Source organism: Canis aureus, chromosome 8 (genome assembly GCF_053574225.1).
Source record: "Canis aureus isolate CA01 chromosome 8, VMU_Caureus_v.1.0, whole genome shotgun sequence".
Lineage (NCBI taxonomy): Eukaryota > Metazoa > Chordata > Mammalia > Carnivora > Canidae > Canis > Canis aureus.
Genome location: NC_135618.1, coordinates 67755386 through 67776523, shown reverse-complemented (window position 1 = coordinate 67776523; position 21138 = coordinate 67755386). Strand labels below are relative to the sequence as shown.

The window sequence follows — 21138 nt, the reverse complement described above, 5'->3', positions numbered from 1 at the left end:
ATCCCTGGGTGGCGCAACGGTTTGGCGCCTGCCTTTGGCCCAGGGCGCGATCCTGGAGACCCGGGATCGAATCCCACGTTGGACTCCCGGTGCATGGAGCCTGCTTCCCCCTCTGCCTATGTCTCTGCCTCTCTCTCTCTCTCTCTGTGTGACTATCATAAATAAATAAAAATTAAAAAAAATGTAATTTAAAAAATAAAAGGGTTTTCTCGATAATCACCCATTAAAGAATATCATGTGATCAAAATAATTTAAGAAAGATTTCCAAAAAAATAAAAATTAAAAAATTAAAAAAAAATAAAATTAAAAAAAAGAAAGATTTCCCATGGCATATGGAGCAAGGAGATGGTAAATCTGAAAGTGGAATGTGACCAACAGTTGATGTCACAATGGCTCTGTCCACCTGACATGGACAAGATGGTATATATCACAATGAACAATTGTAATAACCTTATAGCTGGCTTGCTCAGTAATGCATATATTCTGATCGTTGGGGCGATTTTATTTTTTCAGCAAGTTACAACCATTTCGAGATGGTGCATTGCAATATTGTACCCTTAATTCATATATTGGGAAGAAAAGCCAAAAAGTGCACCCAGAAGATGTTGAAGCTGAAACAATTATGATTATGCCTTTGCAGATTTGGAATAGGTATGTCCCTAGAAATTCTGGGCAACAGGTGTTCTACTGTATGATATTTCACCATTGTCATCCCACTACTTAGGGAAAAAAAATTATTAAATAACTAAGGCCTCAAAATAAAGTCCCCTATTTCCTATCCTAATGTTCAGGATCCTCTCAATACAAATCATGCTTTTGTGTCATTATCCAGCCAAAACAGTTATCTTATTATTCCCCAAATATTCTATTTATTGTGAAAAAATAGAGGTGGAGGGTAGGTTCTGAAATTAGATGGTAAGATAAATCAAATGACTTCAGAATTATTCCTTTTTAAAAAATTTTTAAGATTCCTGTAAAATCCTTGACCTTATCCAAAAAACACAATATACATGATTTTCATATGAACACTTGTACACAGCAAATATGTATACATGTGAAATATATGCAATAATGTATAGTATATCATTCTCAGGAGGGACTAGACTCAGATTAAATGATTTAAGTAATTCACCATGGCTCTCAGTTCATTCCCATTACTCTGAACAATTTTTCATTTCTTCCTTGAAACTATGAATAAAGTTATTACCAATCATTTGTCTGGTTATCCGAATGAAGCATTTTATTTCTTTGCCAATGGTGGCACTCCCTTAAAATCACTCACATATTTTTATTAAAAGTTTATTTAGGGGATCCCTGGGTGGCGCAGCGGTTTGGCGCCTGCCTTTGGCCCAGGGCGCGATCCTGGAGACCCAGGATCGAATCCCACGTCGGGCTCCTGGTGCATGGAGCCTGTTTCTCTCTCTGCCTGTGTCTCTGCCTCTCTCTGTGTGTGTGACTATCATAAGTAAATAAAAATTTTAAAAAATCCATATTTAAAAAAAAGTTTATTTAGTGACCAAAACTAATAGATAATATCTTGCATTTATGGAGGATTTCTTTGTGTGCCAGGGAGTATTTTATGTGCTTTACATGAATTAATTTACAGATTCCACATAACAATCCTGTGAAGTAGGTGCTCTTCTTTTCCTCATCATAAAGATGACAAAAGTGGGTCACAGGAAAATGTTTGCTGAATTGGGAGGAATGCCTGTATGCTGGTTTACATTTTGAGTGCGGGCTGTACTGTGACTTTGGGTTGAAACTGCAAGTTGGTCAAGTTGGTAGGTAAGAGGTGATAAAATGAAAATGAGTGTTCAAATCACTCACATGGGAAAATTTATACAGTCCCAGAAATCTTGTCATGGGCATAGATAGCACCACATGAAATCCCCAATCCAAGCAGGGAGAGGAAGATAAGCTTGGCAGCTGTAGTTGGATATTGGGTTTTGGAGGGCCCCTGAGATGTAGCTTCCAGACCCCAAATGGAAAATCCAGGAGTGAGATTGGGTAGCAAATGGTTTCCTCTGTCACAAAGACGAAGACCCAAATTGACCAGTCACTCCAGGTTGTGATTCCGAGTTTAAAAAGTGAAAGTGAAGTTTTAGAATTTCCTAAAATCTACCAATAACTTTACAGTCTTTTAATTAATTTTTAAATAAATATGTCCACAAAGTCTTTGGTTTCCTTGGACATGATGAAAACCACTGAATCTTCTCCATTCTAGCTCTCCCACCTTCAGATGATCCCATATAATGTGTTCAGGGCAGGGATTAGGTGCAGGCAAGTGAGACATTTACCTTGGGTGCAGAACTTAAGAGAGCACCAAAAAATTCAGTAATCAAGAGAAATAATGTTTTAATACAATATTTTCTAAATCAAAATTAATGAAGGGGTGCCTGACTGGCTCAATCAGGAGAGCATGTGATTCTTGATCTCAGGGTGCGAGTATGGGCCCCATGTTGGGTGTAGAGATTACTTTAAAAATCTTTTTAAAAGGGGCACCAGGGTGGTGCACTCTGTTGAGTCACAGTCTCTTAGTTTTGGCTCAGGTTATGATGTCAGCATTGTGGGTCAAAGCCCCCTGTTGGGCTCCACGCAGAGTGGGCATGGAACTCTCTCTGCCCCTCTTCCCCTCAAATAAATAAATCTTTTTAAAAAATTAATGCAAAAAAATCATGAAAAACAAAATATCGAAATTTTAAATAAGACAAGCTGTTGTTTGCTCATTTTATGACCCAGGGCTATTGTGCACTGGGAAGTTATTTCCAATTAACTCATGGCTCCTGAGCCATGAAGTCATCACATCCTGCTTTGTACAGGTTGACAATGGTGTGCTTTGGACTATGTGTAGTCATTTTTTTTTCATTTTTATTTATTTTTTTAGGCAAACTCTACACCCAAGAGGCTTGAACTTCCAATCCAGAGATCAAGAGTCACATGTTCTACTGACTGAGCCAGCCAGGTGCCCCTATAGTCATTAAAAAAAAAAATTATATATATATATATATATATATATATATATATATAGCTTTTATTAACTTTCTAATCTGGTTCAAAACATGGGAAGATATTTTGACAAGTGTATATAGGGGCACATATGTTTCTTTTTGCCTCAGGACCCAATATGGCTTGGAATAGCCCTGGAAGGGTATTAAAATTTTTTTTAATTTTTATTTATTTATGATAGTCACACACAGAGAGAGAGAGAGAGGCAGAGACATAGGCAGAGGGAGAAGCAGCCTTCATGCACCGGGAGCCTGATGTGGGAATTCTATCCCGGGTCTCCAGGATCGCGCCCTGGGCCAAAGGCAGGCACTAAACCGCTGCACCACCCAGGGTTTCCGGTATTAAAAATTTTTGAAGGGCACCTGGGTGGCTCAGTCAGTTGAACATCTGACCTTTGGTTTTGGTTTAGGTCATGATCTTGGGGTCCTGGGATCAAGCCCTGCATCAGCTTTGCACTCTGTGTGGAGTCTGCTTGAGATTTTTTACTTCTCCCTCACCTTCTGCTCCATCTCTCTCTCTCTCTAAAATAAAATCTTTAAGAATTTTTTTTGAGAGGCTCAGAAGTCAAAACAAAATACAGTGAAGGGTGGCACTCTGTCCTACTCCATTCACTTCATTCCCTCCAACTTCCACATGTAATTTTCTTGTGTGTTCTTCCAGTTTTGTTTTGTTTTGTAAAAAGTAGCCACAAAGTATCAACCTTTGCCTTTGTTGATGCTTTCTATTGTGTATCTGTTTTGTAATTAAATTTTTCTGCTCTTTATATTTCCTTCTACTTTAATTTGCTTCCACCTTTAGGCTTTCAATAGAAATTGATATGATGGATTTTTGACCTTTTCTAATTTTAGGTAGTGTAATGCATGAGATTTCTCTCTATACATTGCTTTAGTTGTATCACACAAGTTTGGATATATTGCATCTTCATTATTATTCAGTCAAAAATGTTTTTCAGGGATCCCTAGGTGGCGCAGGGGTTTGGCGCCTGCCTTTGGCCCAGGGTGCGATCCTGGAGACCAGGGATCGAATTCCACGTCGGGCTCCTGGTGCATGGAGCCTGCTTCTCCGTCTGCCTATGTCTCTGCCACTCTATCTCTGTGTGTGACTATCATAAAATAAAAATAAAATAAAATAAAATAAAATAAAATAAAATAAAATAAAATAAAATAAAATAAAATAAAATAATAAAATAAAATAAAAAAATAAAAATTAAAAAACAAAACAAAAAAAAACAAAAATGTTTTTCAATTTCTATTTTTCTTTTCTCTTTGGTTACTTAATGGTGTTTTTCTTAGTTTCTAAGGAAGTTGAGGCTTTTTCCCTCATTACCTGTTAATGGTATCTAGATCAATTCCGTTGCAAAGAGTATATTATTTCAACCCATATTCCTTTTAAAAAAATTCCTTTAAAATTTTTGACTTGGGTTAATTAGAGGTATGGCATTTAATTTCCAAATATTTGGGGATTTCCTACCTTATTTTATTGATCTCTACTGTCATTAAATGTACTAGAGAATATTCTCTTTGAATTTACTGAGCATTGCCTTAAGGCCCAGTGTATAACCTAACTTGGTGAACATTCCATGTGCCCTTGAAGGGATACACACTCTGAAAATTGTTGTGTTCCATGTGCATTCTACAAAGTATTCTATGCCCCCCATCAGCTCAAGATGGTAGGCAGTGTTGTTCAGCTTTTCTGGATCTTTAATATTTTCTGTCTAGATGTTCTATCAACTTCTAAGAGTGGAACATTAAATTTCTTAAAAGATTCATCATTTTAAGATTTATTTATTCAAAAGAAACACAGATTTTATTTATTTATTCATGAAAGAGAGGCAGAGACATAGGCAGATAAAGAAGGAGGCTCCCTGCAGGGAGCCAGATGTGGGACTCAATCCCAGGACCCCAGGATCACAACCTGAGCCAAAGGCAGATGCTCAACCACTAAGCCATCCAGGTGCCCCCATCCACTTATTTTAGATAGAGTGTGCAAGCACACATTAGTGGGGGGAGGGGCAGAGGGAGAGAATCCTCAAGCAGACTCCCTGCTGAGCACAGTGCCTGACACAGGGCTCAACCTCACAACCTCTGAGATCATGCAACTAGCATCTAATGTAAGGAAGTTAGAAGCTATCTCAAAAGTATGTGTGAAAAAAAAAAAAGTATGTGTGAAAGCATAAGGTCAGTGCACTATACTTTACTCTGAGAAACATGTGTTACTAGAATGCAGCTTGCAACTAGATTATAATAATTCCTAATCTTGATGAATTGACCATTTTATCATTATAGAATGTCCTTATGTATCTATGACACCCCTGTTCTTGAATTCTATTTTATCTGATATTAATATATCCACTACAGCTTTTTCATGATTAGTGTTTTCACTATGAATCTATCTTTTGAACTTTCAACCTGTGTTTCTGTATTTAAAGTATGAGTCTTTTACATATAGTTGGGTCATGCTTCTTTATTCAGTCTCACAGTTTTATTTGGAGTGTCTCTTTTACATTTAATGTAATTATTGATATGGTTGAACTTAATTCTACCATTTTGCTACCTGTTTATGATTTGTCCCATCTGTGTCTTTTCCTCCTTTCCTGTTTTCTTTTGGGTTAAACATTTTTTAACATGTAATTTAATTCCTCTACTTGCATTATTTTTTAATGGATATTCTATAGGAATTATAGTATCATCTATAATTTCTCATCATTTCCTTAGCATTATTATTCTTTGTCATATTACTTTTTTTTTTTAAGATTTTACTTATTTGACAGAGAACAAGTAGGGGAGGGGGGCAGAGGGAGAGAATGAGAGAAGCAGACTCCTCAGTGAGCAAGAAGCCCTACTCAGGGTTCTATCACAGGACTCAGAGATCATGACCTGAGTCGAAGGCAGATGATTAACCAACTGAGCCATCCAGGCACCCACCCCTCTTTGTCATATTCAATGTAGAAACACTTTTTACTTACCTTTCTTCCACTTACATCCCTTCAAATTCAGTATTAATTAGTACACACAACTAAATTATATTCTAATTTCAGGAAATTGTGAGATAGCAATTATACAGTTGGAGTCAAAAGTTTAACTCTTTGATGTTCCCTCCCAGTCACTCTGTCTCCACTCCTGATTTCTGGTCTTCCTCTTGTTTCTTTTGATTAATATTTGCCACCTTTGGGCCATGGGTAGCAAACACAATATATGATCCTCGTAAGCAGAAGTCGTTGAGAAAGCTGTAACCAAGCTTAAAGGAGCACATTAGCAAGGGTGAGGGCCAGAGCAGATACTAACAGAAGTTAGTATCAGGCAGTACAATTCACACCAAGTCAGAAAAAAATTTTAAAAGGTCCAAACAAAAGGATCCAAAGTCAGGTAAAAGAAAAGATGACATTATATAAATAGAAAGAGAAAGAAAAGACAGAAACAAGGACACCAAGAGCTCCTGAGAGCTGAGGTAGATCACTATTATCCTTTCAATTGCCTGTAGTGCTCCTACTTTACTGAGTTGATCCTTGTGCAGAAAGAGCCTAAATCAGTGGTTCCTAATTTTGGCTGCATATTGGAACCTGAGGAATTTTAAAATTCCTGATGTCGAGGCTGCACCCTAGTCCACATTTAATCTGAATCTCTGGTGCTAGGACCCAGGTACTTTTTTTTCAAAGCTTCTTAGATTTCTGTGTACATCCAGGGTTAATAAACTCCAGTGTAAATGTTTGCAAGTGAACAAGAGGTGTGTAGGGACAGAGAAAAGGAGTATTTCCTACGCTTAGAATTTTTTTCTCTTTATTTCCCTAGAGAAACTTCCTGGTGATTTTCCTTTTTAGGATCCTGATCCTCCCCACCTGGCTTCAGGTTGAAACTACTATTTACAGAGCATTTAGCCTCTGACAGCCCAGGTGGCTCAGCGGTTTAGCGCCAAGTCCCACATCGGGTTCCCTGCATGGAGCCTGCTTCTCCCTCTGCCTGTGTCTCTGCGCCTCTGTGTGTGTGTGTGTGTGTGTGTGTGTGTGTGTGTGTGTGTGTCTCATGAATAAATATTTAAAAAAAATAGCCTTAGCCTCGAGTACTGTTCAGTCTGCTCCTCTGATTAGTTTTTTTAAAGATTTTATTTATTTATTTATTCATGAGAGACACAGCTAGAGGCAGAGACACAGGCAGAGGGAAAAGAAGCCTCCATGCAGGGAGCCCGATGTGGGACTCGATCCTGGGACACTAGGATCACGCCCTGGGCTGAAGGCAGGTGCTCAACCGCTGAGCCACCCAGACATCCCGTGTGATTAGTTTTTCTACTGATATCAGATGCTTAGCTCCTAAGGCTGTTTCTCTGACTAAACCAGACTTTCTCTTGTGTTTCTCTAGGATTTCTCTTCACTGCTTCACTTTCTGGGGTTTGTTACTGTACCTCTTGTCCTCTTCCCAAAACTAATAACCTTTCAAGGAAGAGAGCTATCTTTCTGCATTACACAGCCTCATATGTTTTTGTAGTATACCTTGTAATTAGAACAGGTCTGAACAATCAGGAGAGAATACATAATTTTCACCCTTTCTTTTCTTTTTTAAGTCAACTCTATGCCTGACATGGGGCTTGAACGCACAACCCACAGATCAAGAGTTGCATGCTCTACCGAGCCACCTGGGTTCCCAGAGACTACATAATTATTTTAATAATTTACTGCATTCTATTCATCATGAATTTCTTTATGTTGATGAAAGGCTGAATGCACCCTGAAGGTTTTCTCACATTTCTTACATTTGTAGTGTTTTTCTCCTGTATGGGTTTTCTGGTGTTGAATAAGAGATGAACTCTGGCTGAAAGCTCTGTCACAATCATTGCATTTATATGGTTTCTCTCCAGTATGAGTTCTCAGATGCTTTGTAAGAGATGAGCTCTGGCTGAAGGCCTTCTTGCATTCTTTACATTTGTAAGGTTTCTCACCAGTATGAATTCTCTGATGTCTTACAAGAGCTGAGCGATCACTGAAGGCTTTCCCACATTCGTTACATTTGTAAGGTTTCTCCCCAGTATGGGTTCCTTGATGTTGAATAAGAGCTGAACAGTAGCTAAAAGCTTTCCCACATTCACTGCATTCATAGGGCTTTTCCCCTGTATGAATTCTCTGATGTTGAGTGAGGCCTGACCTGTCACTAAAGGCTTTCCCACATTCTGTACATCCATAAGGTTTTTCTCCAGTATGAACCCTCTGATGTTTAATAAGGGATGAGGTATCATTGAAAGCTTTTCCACATTCCTTGCATTTATAGGGTTTCTCTCCAGTGTGGATTCTGTGATGTTGAATTAGATATGTGCTTTGGTTGAAGGCCTTCCCACATTCATTGCACTCATAGGGCTTTTCTCCAGTATGAATGATATGATGTTGAATGAGGGCTGATCGATGACTGAAGGCCTTCCCACACTCGTTACACTCATAGGGTTTCTCTCCAGTGTGGATTCTCTGATGCTGAATAAGTGATGAGCTCCGGCTGAAGGCTTTCCCACACTCTTTACAAACATAAGGTTTCTCTCCAGTATGAATTCTCTGATGTAGAATAAAGGCTGAGTAGTAACTGAAGGACTTCCCACATTCATTGCACTTCCAAGGCTTTTTCACTAAGTAAATGTTGTGATGTTTAATTGGGTTTGAGCTTTCCCCAGTTTGATTACAATTCTCCACAGAGATTTTCTTGCGTTTAATTATGACTTGCCTTAAATCTTTCTTCTGATTTCCTTGCTGTCTTTCTAATGTGCCTTCACATTGCCAGGCTTCCATCAATCTGGAGTCCCAGGACTCATCCTTTTTAAGTCTCTCCATGATCAGCTCTCTTTCAGGTGACTCTTCTTCATAAAGTCCCTGCTTTGAAAAGGATTCTTTAGCTTCAGGTATAGATTCGGAATCTGAAATCAATAAAAAGTACAAGTCTTTGTGTGCTCTGGGGTGAGAGAAAAAAACTGCTGAGTTGGCAAGAGGGAAAAAAAAAATGATGCTTGTTAAGTTTGTTTATTAGAATGTTTTCAGAAAGTGCCTCCTGGGAATGTCTGAGGAGGTTCCAGGGACTAATAGAGATGGGAGAATGGCTAGTACAAGGCACAGTAAGAGAACAATGAGGATGCTGCACCTAAAAGAATGGAAAACAGTGGACTAGTCAGGAAGGAAGATAAGCAGTGGGGCTAAGAATAAATGTTAATAAAAAATATCTGAGGAAGAGTGAAAAGATGAAAACACAAGTTGAGATTGGGCAGTTTTTAAAAAGTACAAGACAAAAAAAATTACTTACAATAATCACCCAGAAATAGCCACTTTTGACTTTTTTAAATAGTTCCCATCGGTCCTTTTTTTTTTTTTAAAGAGAGCAGGGTCAGCCAGTGGAGAGGCAGAGAGAGAGAGAGAGAATTTTTTTTTAAAGACTTTATTTATTCATGAGAGACACAGAGAGAAAGGCAGAAACATAGGCAGAGGGAGAAGTAGGCTCCATGCAGGGAGCCTGATGTGGGACTCGATCCCGGGACTCGGGATCATGCCCTGAGCCAAAGGCAGACACTCAACCACTGAGCCACCCAGGCATCCCACCCAGTGGATTCTTTTCATTCCTTGTTTAGATTGGCCCCTCAACAGCACTTGACAGTGGTGACCATGCATCCCTCCTAACAACATTCCCACCCCCATCTTTCCCCAAACTTTATTCAGATATAATTGGCAGATGTTCTTTCTTAACTTCTGTGATTCTAAGCTGTCCAAGTTTTACTCCTGCTATTTATTTAGAGCTTTTTCTGTTTCTTCTTCTTAAATGTTGATGCTTCTTGGTATACAGTCTAGGCTCTCCTTTTTTGCCCCTCCCCATTCTCCACTACACTGTCTCCATTAAAGACTTCATCTAGTCCATGGTATTAGTTGCTTCTTTTAGAAAATTCAAATATATTTGACATAAAACACTGTATAAGTTTAAGGTACACAACATGCTACTTTGATGTGTTTATATACTGTAATATGATGCTGATGTATTGATAGTTAGCACCTCAATTATATTACATAATTATTATTTCTATTTTTTATTTCTATTTTGTGATGGGAATAATTAAAATCTAGTCATTAGCAAGTTTGATGATTATAATACAATATTGTTATCTGTGTTGACTCTACTGTGCATTAAATCTCTGGGATTTAGGGATCCCTGGGTGGCGCAGCGGTTTGGCGCCTGCCTTTGGCCCAGGGTGCGATCCTGGAGACCCGGGATCGAATCCCACGTCGGGCTCCCGGTGCATGGAGCCTGCTTCTCCCTCTGCCTGTGTCTCTGCCTCTCTGTCTCTCTCTGTGACTATCATAAATAAAAATAAATAAATAATAAATAAATAAATAAATAAATAAATAAATCTCTGGGATTTATTTGTTTACTAGTTGCAGTTGCCTTCTATATATCAATGATTTCCAATTCTTATCTCCAGCTTAGTTCTGATCCCACACCCATATATCCAACTATTTACTTCTGTCCTCTACACTGTATAATCCAACTATTTACTTCTGTCCCCTACACCATATAATCCAATTATTTACTTAGTTATATATCCAACTAGCCAACTACATGTATCCACTTGGAAATCTCAAATTCAGTATATCCATACCTTAATTCATCTTATCCCTCAATCTGTGTATTTCCCAGCTTTCATCATCTATATGTCACCACCATCATTCTTTTTTTTTTTTTTTCAAATTTTTTATTTATTTATGATAGTCACAGAGAGAGAGAGAGAGGAGGCAGAGACACAGGCAGAGGGAGAAGCAGGCTCCATGCACCGGGAACCCGACATGGGATTCGATCCCGGGTATCCGGGATCGCGCCCTGGGCCAAAGGCAGGCGCCAAACCGCTGCGCCACCCAGGGATCCCCCATCATTCTTATTAATAAAAAGACACTAATATAAGAATATGAACTCCACCACCAAAAGGTCTTTTTCTGAGGGCAGGTAATTTTCTTTGGTTCACTGATATTTCTCAGGGCCTATCATAGTTCTGGTAAAGAAAAAGTATATGCATGAAATCGATGTTGTATGGGGGTGCCTGGGTGGCTCAGTCAGTTAAGTGTCTGCCTTTGGCTCAGGTCATGATCTCAGGGTCCTGGGATTGAGCCCCACATCAGGCTCCCTGCCCAGTGGGGAATCTGCTTCCCCTCTCTCTTTGCTCCTCTCCTCCATTCATGCTCTCTCTCTCTCAAATAAATAAACACAATCTTTAAAAAGAAAAAAAAAAAGAAATAGATGTATGCACTGAGGTGGCCGCAAATAATACAAGCAGTGAACAAATCTGGAGAGTAATAAGCCTTTCTTAAGATCCTTTTATCCCATTATAGAAACATACCAATATTTGATCAAAATATATCCTAATGCTGCCATAATTTTCAGAAGTTGAAAATCTCATGGTAACCTAAAGTTTAATATATGCTATGAACTAGGGATGCCTGGGTAGCTCAGTGATTGAGTGTCTGCCTTCGGCTCAGGTCATGATCCCGGAGTCCTGTGATCAAGTCCCACATCGGGCTCCCCAATGGCAGCCTGCTTCTCCCTCAACTTGTTCTCTGCCTCTCTGTGTCTCTCATGAATAAATAAATAAAATCTTAAAAAAAAAAAAAAAATATATATATATATATATGCTATGAACTATAATAATATCAGGAAATATCTAATGTTTATTATGTATAAGCTACTGTTTTAAAAAATTAAATATATGAATACATCTAATCCTCACAAAACTCCAAAAAGCTTTTCTAGCTTAAAGTCTGAAAACGGAGAATCATACTAAGCTTTTCCCTCTACACTACCAACCAAAACAAATAAATCACCAAGTTTTATGGATTATACTTCCCAAATCTCTCTCATTCATTCTGTATTTCCTCTCCCCATTATTACCACCCCAATTCAGTTACCATCATCTCTCCCCTAACTCAATGGAGCTAATTGTATCCTTTCTCAATGCATCCTTCTCCAATCAAATCTGATTGTATAAACCATAGAGTAATGAATGGAAACAGACTCAATGATTACCCAGATATAAAGGAACTTGAAGTAACTATGATTAATATATAAAAGTAAAAGTCTCCAGTGGAAAAGAAGGACAACATGCTTTAACAGTTGAGGAATGTTACCAAAGAGATACAAACTATAAAAGTCAAATGAAAAGGCTAAAGATGAAAAACTGGTAATGGAGATTAATGTCTTTGATGAACGCATCAGTAAAGTCAACAAAGCTAAGAATCAGTAAACTTTCAAATAGGTCAAAATAAACTACCCAAACTAAAGCATAAAGAGCATAAAAGAGTGAAAAACCTAACAAACCAGAAGAGACCATCTGAGAGCTGCGGGACAATATCTAATGCTCTAAATCCATGTAATTGGAATCCTGGGAGGAGAAGAGACAGAGAGAATAGGCAGAAACAGTACTTGATGAGTTAATGGCTGATAATATTCCACAACTAATGAAAGGTATCAAACCAAAAATCCAAGGAAGTTCAGAGAACCCTAAGCGGAATGAAACATGCACATGCATGTGCATACACCCCCCCTACACACACACACACCTCTAAATACATTGTATGCAAACTGTTGAAAACCAAGATAAAGAGGAAATCTTAAAAACAGCCATAGAGGGCAGCCCCCGTGGCACAGCAGTTTAGAGCCGCCGGCAGCCTGGGGTGTGATCCTGGAGACCAGGGATTGAGTCCCACATCAGGCTCCCTGCATGGAGCCTGCTTCTCCCTCTGCCTGTGTCTCTGCCTCTCTCTCTCTGTGTGTGTGTCTCTATGAATAAATAAATAAAATCTTTAAAAAAAAAAAAAAAAACAGCCGGGGCAGCCCAGGTGGCTCAGCGGTTTAGCACCTGCCTTCCTCCTAGGGTGTGATCCTGGAGACCCGGGACTAAGTCCCATGTCGGGCTCCCTGCATGGAGCCTGCTTCTCCCTCTGCCTGTGTCTCTGCCTCTCTCTGTGTGTCTCTCATGAATAAGTAAATTAAAAAAAAAAAAATCTTAAAAAAAAAAAGCCATAGAAAAAGAAACACTACAGAAGAGTAAAAATAAAAATTACACAAACTTTGTCACAAATTATGTAAGCCAGAAGACAATGAAGGGACACATTTAAATTGCTGAAAGAAAGAAAAAAAACCTCTGTCCCTAAGAATTCTATATTCAGTGAAAATATAATTTCATTTTCAAAAGGGAAGATAAAAGGGGTGCCTCACTGGCTCAGTCAGAAGAGCATGTGCCTCCTGATTTTGGAGTTGTGGGTTCAAGCCCCACATTGGGTGTTGAGATTACTTAAAAATAAAATGGAATGGAAAGGAAGGGAAAGGAAAGGGAAAGGGAAAAGGAAAGGAGGAAGGAAGAAAGATAGAAAGATGAAAGTTATTTTTTCAGCCAAGCAAAAGCTGAGAGAATTCATTACCAGTAGGTGTGCACTATAAGAAATGTGCTTATAGGCAGAAGGTAATTTATATAAGTCAAGAACTTGTATATACACCAGGGGTCAGCACGTTATGGCCCATGGGGCAACCAAACTGACCCACCACAGGCCAAATCTGGCCACTCCCACTTTTTACAAATTGTTTATGGCTGCCTCTATGCTACAATAGCAAAGTTAAATAACTGCAAGAAAGTATATGGCCCATCAAGCAAAAAATATTTACCATCTGGTCCTTTATAGAGAAGTTTGCCAACCCCTGATCTATATATAAAATGAATAGTATTTGCAATAGCATAATGAAAATACCCAACCAAAAAACAGAAAAAGAAAAATGAACGAGGAAAAGATGGAACAAATAGAAAACAACTAGATATATGTGAGATTTAAATCCAACTGTACCAATAGTTAATTTAAATGTAAATGACCTAAACACAGCAATTGAAAACTCCAGAAATTGTTGGCATGTGTTTAAAAACCAGACCCAATTCTATGCTGTCCACAAGAAACTTACTTTAAGTAGGTTTTTAAAAATGGGGGATCCCTGGGTGGCGCAGCGGTTTGGCGCCTGCCTTTGGCCCAGGGCGCGATCCTGGAGACCCGGGATCGAATCCCACGTCAGGCTCCCGGTGCATGGAGCCTGCTTCTCCCTCTGCCTATGTCTCTGCCTCTCTCTCTCTCTCACTGTGTGCTTATCATAAATAAAAAAAAAAAAGAAATTAAAATAAGAGCAAATTAGATCTAAAGTTAGCAAAGGGGAAAAAATTAATTGTTAAAATCTTAGGAAGACTAATAAAATTAAAACAGAGAAGATACAGATTACCAATATAAGGAATGAAAGATGGTAAATCACTATGACGGCTCACTCAAGAAGAAACAGATCATCCGAATGGTCCTATATCTATCAAGGGACCTTCCAATAAAGCAAACTCAAGACCCAGAGAGCTTGACTAGACTAAGCTTTTGATATTTTTTTTAAGATTTATTTATTTATTCATAGAGAGAGAGAGGCAGAGACACAGGCAGAGGGAGAAGCAGGCTCCACGCAGGAAGCCCGACGTGGGACTCGACCCCAGGGTCCCCAGGAACACACCCCGGGCTGCAGGAGGTGCCAAACCGCTGTGCCACTGGGGCTGCCCTAAGCTTTTGATATTATATCTAATAAAATGGTTCTTCTACCTTTTATTTTTTATTTTATTTTATTAAGATTTCATTTATTTATTCATGAGAGACAGAGAGAGAGAGAGAGAGAGAAAGGCAGAGACATAGGCAGAGGGAGAAGCAGGCTCCATGCAAGGAGCCTGATGTGGAACTCAATCGTGGATCCTGGGATCACAACCTGAGCCAAAGGCAGAGGCTCAACCACTGAGCTTCCCAGGCGTCCCTCTTCTAGGTTTTATACCTATATCTGTGATTCATTGAGAATAACTGTGTATGGTGGGAGGTATGGATTTTCTTTTGGCATATATATATATCCAGTTGTTCCAGTACCATTTTTTTTTTTTTTAAATTTATGATAGGCACACAGTGAGAGAGAGAGAGAGGCAGAGACACAGGCAGAGGAAGAAGCAGGCTCCTTGCACCGGGAGCCCAACGTGGGATTCGATCCCAGGTCTCCAGGATCCCTGGGCCAAAGGCAGGTGCTAAACCACTGCGCCACCCAGGGATCCCCCAGTACCATTTGTTGAAAAGATTCTCCTTTTAACATTGAATTGATTTTGCATCTTTGTCAGAAATTTGTGTGGGTCTACTTCTGGGCCATCTGTTCTGTTCCATTGATTTACATCTATCCTTTCATCATACCACACTGTTTTGATTACTAAGCTTTACAAATCTTTAAACCAATGTAATGGGGCACCTGGGTGACTCAGTCAATTGGGTGTCTGCCTTCAGTTCAGGTCTTAATCCTGGAGTCCCAGAATCAAGCCCCAAGTCCGGCTTCCTGCTCAGTGGAAGGAGGAAGCTCCTCCTTCTCCCTGCTCATGCTCAGTCTACTCTCTCTAATAAATGAGTGAAATCTTAAATAATAATGATGATGATGATGATGATTTAAGGAAGTACACTGTAAAAAAAAAAAAACAAAACGAAACAGTGTAATGAAGCTGGCCTTTTTCAATACCAAAAACAGTGAACTTTTACTTGGCAAAAGAGAAAAGGAGCCAATTCTGAGCCCAGAGTGATCAGGGATCTCCTAGGGGATTAGGGCCCTCTGGATCTTAAGCAAAACTATGGCATTTTAGACGCCCTTAGTTATAGAGAAGCTTATGCCCCAGTAAGCAGTTCGCATTAAAAATTAACTTCCTGGGATCCCTGGGTGGTGCAGCGGTTTGGCGCCTGCCTTTGGCCCAGGGTGCAATCCTGAAGACCCAGGATCGAATCCCACGTTGGGCTCCTGGTGCATGGAGCCTGCTTCTCTCTCTGTCTCTCTCTCTCTCTCTCTCTCTCTCTCTCTCTCTCTCTGTGATTATCATAAATAAATAAGAAATTAAAAAATACTTTAAAAAAAAATTAACTTCCTTACCCCAAAATACCAGGCTCCCACAATTCTCCACTTTCATATCCATGCCCATGTACCTTTGGGCAGAATTCAGCTGTTCTTCTTCCACCTGAGTTAAGTCCATTTCCTCATCCTTGACTGTCACCAATTCCTGGAAGAACAAGCACACTATTATAGGACTTAGGGAAGAGAACAATCTATAAGAAGAAGATTTTTTTTAATCTAAAGGTTAAGCCTTTATTTTATGGAACAGTCTACAATTTCTATGTTAAGGAAAATAATAATAGCTCACATTTATAATCTATCGTCTATGTTCCAAGTCCTTTGAACTACCTCTTGTAATGATAACTATATGAAGTAAGTACTCTTATTAACATTATTCACAGATATGAGGACCAGATCTGAGATTTGGACCCAGGCAGTCTGATTCCAAAGCTATACTCTTTCTTTTAAATGTAAAATAAAATATACTAGTTTCAAGTATACAACATGGTGATTTGACATCAAAGCTGTACTCTTAACTGTATGTTTCTGTCTTTTACATATTATACTAAATAAATCTAATGTAAACTAACCACTGAATGACAACCAAATGTTAATTACTAATTGTACTTAGTTGTTGTAGATGGGATAAATCTCAGATATGTAATTTATACTGATTTCTAGAATATTCAGAGATTTTATAGAAATTCTGCTTGATATTGTGATTGTATACAGATAGCCATCCTGTTCTAACAGAGGCTACTTCTTTCTCTATACTTAGGGCTATGACTTTTAGATTTATTTAGTTATCCTTTAGTAACTACAGTTGTTCTGAATGAATGGATTTATTGATTGTAAACTGAAAATGATCAACTGTTCTTTATACTCTGTTATATTGACAGTCATATCGGTGTATTTTGTTGATCATACTTAACCGGAGAATGCTTTGTGAGAAAACCAATAGAATATAAAACAGGGGCATCTGGATGGCACAGTCGATTAAGCATCCTGGTTTCAGCTCAGGTCATGATCTCAGAGCCCTGATCTGAGTCATGAGATCAAGCCTCACATTGGGCTCCACACTCAGCATGGAGTCTCCTTAAGATTTTCTCTCTCCCTCTACCCCTACCCCCACTATAGTGCTCTCTCTAAAACGAATAAATAAATCTTAAAAAAAAAAAAAAAGAATATGTGGTTAAGAGGCATAGGATTTAGGATCAGACATACCTGGGTTCTGATTAGTGTTCAACTACCTTATGATTCTGAGGAAGTTACTGTTAGCCTCAGTTTTGGAGTTTATTTTCAAGTAATCTCTATACCCAATGTGGAACTTGAACTTAGAACCCCAAGATCAAGAGTCGCATGCTCCACTGACTGATCCAGCCAGGCACCTCTGTGAGCCTCAGTTTTACTATGAAATAGGCATCATCCCTAACTCACATGATTTTTTGTTTAAAATAAATGAAGTAACATTTGAAAAGTGGCTCTAAATGTTAGAGTTCCCCATAGCTCAGTCATTAGACATCTCTCTCCATCCATTCTCACATACCTATAAGCAATGTTATTGTGCCCATATTCTTTTTAAAAATCCTTAAAAAAAAAACCACACACACACACACACACACACACACACACACACACAAAAATAAATAAAAAATAAAACCTCTTCGGTCCTCTCCTTTAAAGTAGAACTCTCCAAAATACTTGTTGGTAGTCCCTGCCTCCAATTTCTCTCCTATTCTCTCCTGAATCCTTTCTAGTCAGGCTTTCATTCCTGCCGTTCCATGAAATTGTTCTTGGAAGTCACCAATGATCTTCATATTTTTAAATCCAACAATCAATTCTCAGGCCTCATCACACTTGACTTAGCAGCAGCATTTAACACACCTAATCGCTCCCTGCTTCTTGAAACTCTCCCATTGGTTATCAGGATGCCATACTTTCAACTTCTCCCTACCCCACTGGCCACATCTTATCAGTCTGTTTTGCTGGTTCCTCTTCATCTCCCTGACCACTAAGATTTGAAGAGCTATAGGGCTCAGTAATAAAATTTCAACTCTTCTCTATTCCCTCAGTGATCACAGTTTCACAGTTTATAATGCCACTCACGCAGATTACTCCCAAATTCAATGCTCAAGCTGGAGCTCTCCCCAGACTTCCAAGTCTTCAAGGAAATATTACCTTGGTTCAGTTCTCTAGTTGGGATTGCTGTGGATCTCTAAAGAAAATGAAAAAAGGAAACAACACACCATGAAGACCTAGCTAAGATTTCAGAGGAGGGAACTCAAACTTGCCTGGAACTCCACAGGAAGGAGTCCAACAGTAGGTTCCATTTCTTCTGTGTTCGCTTTTTGGGGCAGAGAAGCATCCTCTGTAGTAATGGCTGGAAGGACTAGGGGGATAAAAAGCCACAAAGGAAGTAAACTCTATTCAATAGACAAAAGCTATCATAAACCAGCTAAATTATATACACAAGCCCCACTCAACCTAACTCAGAAAGGTAGGATGAGGATAAAGATGATAAAGTGAAAACACACTGCCCAAAAAACTAAATTGTAGACCCACAATACATCAACCTTTTGGAATCATCTAACAAGGAGTAGAAAAGCATCACCTATCTTTTATCACAAAAGCAAGCAAGATGAAATAGTCTCTCTTCTTCAGCTATTTCTTTTTCTTTTTCTTTTTTTTTTATTCATGAGAGACACAGAGAGAGAGAGAGAGGCAGAGACACAGGCAGAGGGAGAAGCAGGCTCTATGCAGGGAGCCTGACATGGGACTCGATCCCGAGTCTCCAGGATCAGGCCCTGGGCTGAAGGCAGGCTGCAGCTATTTCTATAATGCTTACCTTCTTCCTCAGCTTCAATGGTCAGATAATCCATGATGAGCTTCTCTTTTTTGTCCTGTTACTGCTATGACTTCCTCTTTAGTCACGGTTTCAGATGAGAGATAAACACGGGCTTTTCAGCAATACATAATCTGCTTCTTTGTGTAAACCATTCAACTCTACTCTGAAGCTCTGGAGAGAGATTTTTGAGGTTAGGCTCGCCATCCTCTGGAAATGGTTCCTGCTCCCTGGAGCATCTCTCTCTCTCTCCTCCTAGGAGGCTTACTCCTATGCATTTAAGTCCTAGGGCCTCAGAAGTAATTCCTCTTTGCTTGAAACCTTAATATTTAGGCTAAATTAGTCCCCACAGCTGAAGACCATTCTCTAGAGTACTGAGATCAGTCACTACACGCCATACCAGGACAAAACCAGAAAAGAAGCAGGGCAGTGAACTGTGAGCCTCACACCTAGTTCCAGCCTGTGCAGAAATTCCCAAGACCCTAAAGCACATAGCTGACCATAAGGTGGTCTGTGATTATGGTAGCAGTAACTACAAGCAGGGCTCCGACAATTGGTTCATCCTTATGATTCATGAAGACAGGCAGCTGGTAGATGGGGCCCTTATACAGCAGCTGATTCCCCACCTGCTCTTTTTTAAAGACCCTGAAAATGTACACACCCAGGATTCTCTTCCATGGTCAGAGCGAGAACAAAAGACTTCAGTAATTAGTAACAACTGACAGACAAGATGGGTTCCCTTCTGTCAAGGGAGAAAAAGTAAACTTTTAATCAGGCTGACTGACCACGAGGCACAAAACCAGTCAGTACAGCCTCAGGTGACAAGCTGGCACAAAGTCCAACAAAATTTGCAAAAAAAAAAAAAAAAAAAGACGCCTGCAGCACAAACTGTTGAATGGCTGCCACATCCTGAAACCGTTTTGTCACTCTGTACCTGAGCACCTGATATTCGTGGTTTGGGACTTGAGCCCGACTAGTCCTTGTAAAGGGCATGGAATTTGTGGTTAGTGCCTATTTAACTCTGAACCTAATCTTTCCTCTTTAGAGTGTACTATAGGTTTGCAGTCGAAGGTTGCATCTCCCAGGTTTGCAAACTGCCCGGGAACAAAGCTTTTCCCTGGCTCTGACCAAATCTTCGCATTCCAGGCGCGCGTGTGCGGTCAACCCTATGCATTGGCCCCAAAAAGAGAGAGAGAGAGAGAAAGTGAGTGTGCGTGTGTGTGTGTGTGTGTGTGTACTCAACCCTTTGTATTGGCCCCAAATACAGGCAGGCCCCAAAACTCTGATAAAGCAAAGCACAGAAGGGCAATGAGTAAGACACGGACCACATTTTTTTGTGTGTGTCCCAGAAGTTAAGAACATTAAGGGACTTAGTATACGCGCAGGTTGAAGGCCAAAACCCACGAAAGGTTCTCTAGCTCCCCGCACCCCGCACTCCGCACTCCCGCTCCCAGAATCCCCCGGTCGGCCACGCCTCCTTCAAGTTCCCGGACTCCATCTCCCAGCGGGCTTAGCGGCAAGCGTACTTCCGGGATGCCTAGTGTCTCAGCGCTGAACCCACAAACCCAGCTCGCCTCCCAGCGAGAGAGAAGAGGGAGCAGTTCGTAGAGCTCTGGAGAGTAGGCCCGGGTCGCGCAGACAGGGCCCAGCCCTCTTCCCGCCGGGGCCGGAACCTGAGAGCGTGGCCCGGGTTGCTGCGGGAGGCAGTGGAGCGGCACGCACGGATCGGCGGGGCGTGGAGACCCGCGCCTAGGGCCCAGCTTACGCTTACCTCTTTCTGGACACAGTGCGGACTCCGCTCCGGCCACAGGGCAGGTCCCCGCGGGGCTGCGCTCTGGGAGAGACGGGAGGGGCGGACGGAGTCCCTTTCCGGGCCCGCGGAGCTGCGGGGAAACAAAAGGCTCGAGCCCGAGGCTCCGTCTGGAGTCGCATCTGCGCACTTGGAGGCGACCGCGCCGGGTAGGGGGTCCCGGCGGAAGGACTTCACTTCCCAGAGGGCTCGAGGACATCGGTGCCGTCCTGGGTGGCGTCTCCCGAGCCAGGGGAGGAAAGTGCAGGGCTTCTGTATCATCCTTTAGATGGAGATAATATCCCATCTGATAGGTCTCCTTTCTGAATAAAATGAGAAGCTGTCGTTTATAAGCTTCTGGAGCGGGTTAAGCGTCTGACGTCAGCTCAGGTCAGGATCTCAGGGTCCTGCTACTGAGCACCCCCATCGGGTTCCTGCTCAGCAGGAGTCCGCTTCCCCCTCTCTCTCAGTCCCTCCCCCTGCTCAGGTTCTGCCTCCCAAAAAAGCTTTTAACAAAATTAAAAGGTCCAAATATTATCAGTGTCTGATTAATTGGTGGTGGTGTGTGAGTCTGTTACACAGTCTTA

General features: G+C 40.5%; 2 protein-coding genes across 3 annotated transcripts in view; one reads left to right on the top strand and one right to left on the bottom strand.

Moving 5' to 3' along the window:
* Nucleotides 1–473: 473 nt before the first annotated feature.
* ATP5MF (ATP synthase membrane subunit f) overlaps nucleotides 474–21138 on the top strand; it is a 57318-nt gene continuing 36653 nt past the window's right edge. Inside the window, exon 1 of the mRNA XM_077907929.1 lies at nucleotides 474–651. The gene's annotated coding sequence lies outside the window, so the exon portion shown is untranslated. The remainder of the gene's footprint in view (nucleotides 652–21138) is intronic.
* LOC144319580 (uncharacterized) lies at nucleotides 5656–21003 on the bottom strand. Of its 2 annotated transcripts, XM_077907890.1 has the most exons (5): nucleotides 20534–21003; nucleotides 18766–18936; nucleotides 18212–18309; nucleotides 15960–16086; nucleotides 5656–8892 (listed from the first exon to the last, which is right to left on the bottom strand). In XM_077907890.1, exons 2-5 carry the CDS (start codon nucleotides 18797–18799, stop codon nucleotides 7679–7681), a joined length of 1473 nt encoding a protein of 490 aa, XP_077764016.1. In that variant the 5' UTR covers nucleotides 18800–18936; nucleotides 20534–21003; the 3' UTR covers nucleotides 5656–7678. The 2 variants fall into 2 exon arrangements, with proteins under 2 accessions (XP_077764016.1, XP_077764017.1); XM_077907891.1 differs by lacking the exons at nucleotides 18766–18936; nucleotides 20534–21003 and having other exon boundaries at nucleotides 16013–16086; nucleotides 18212–18277.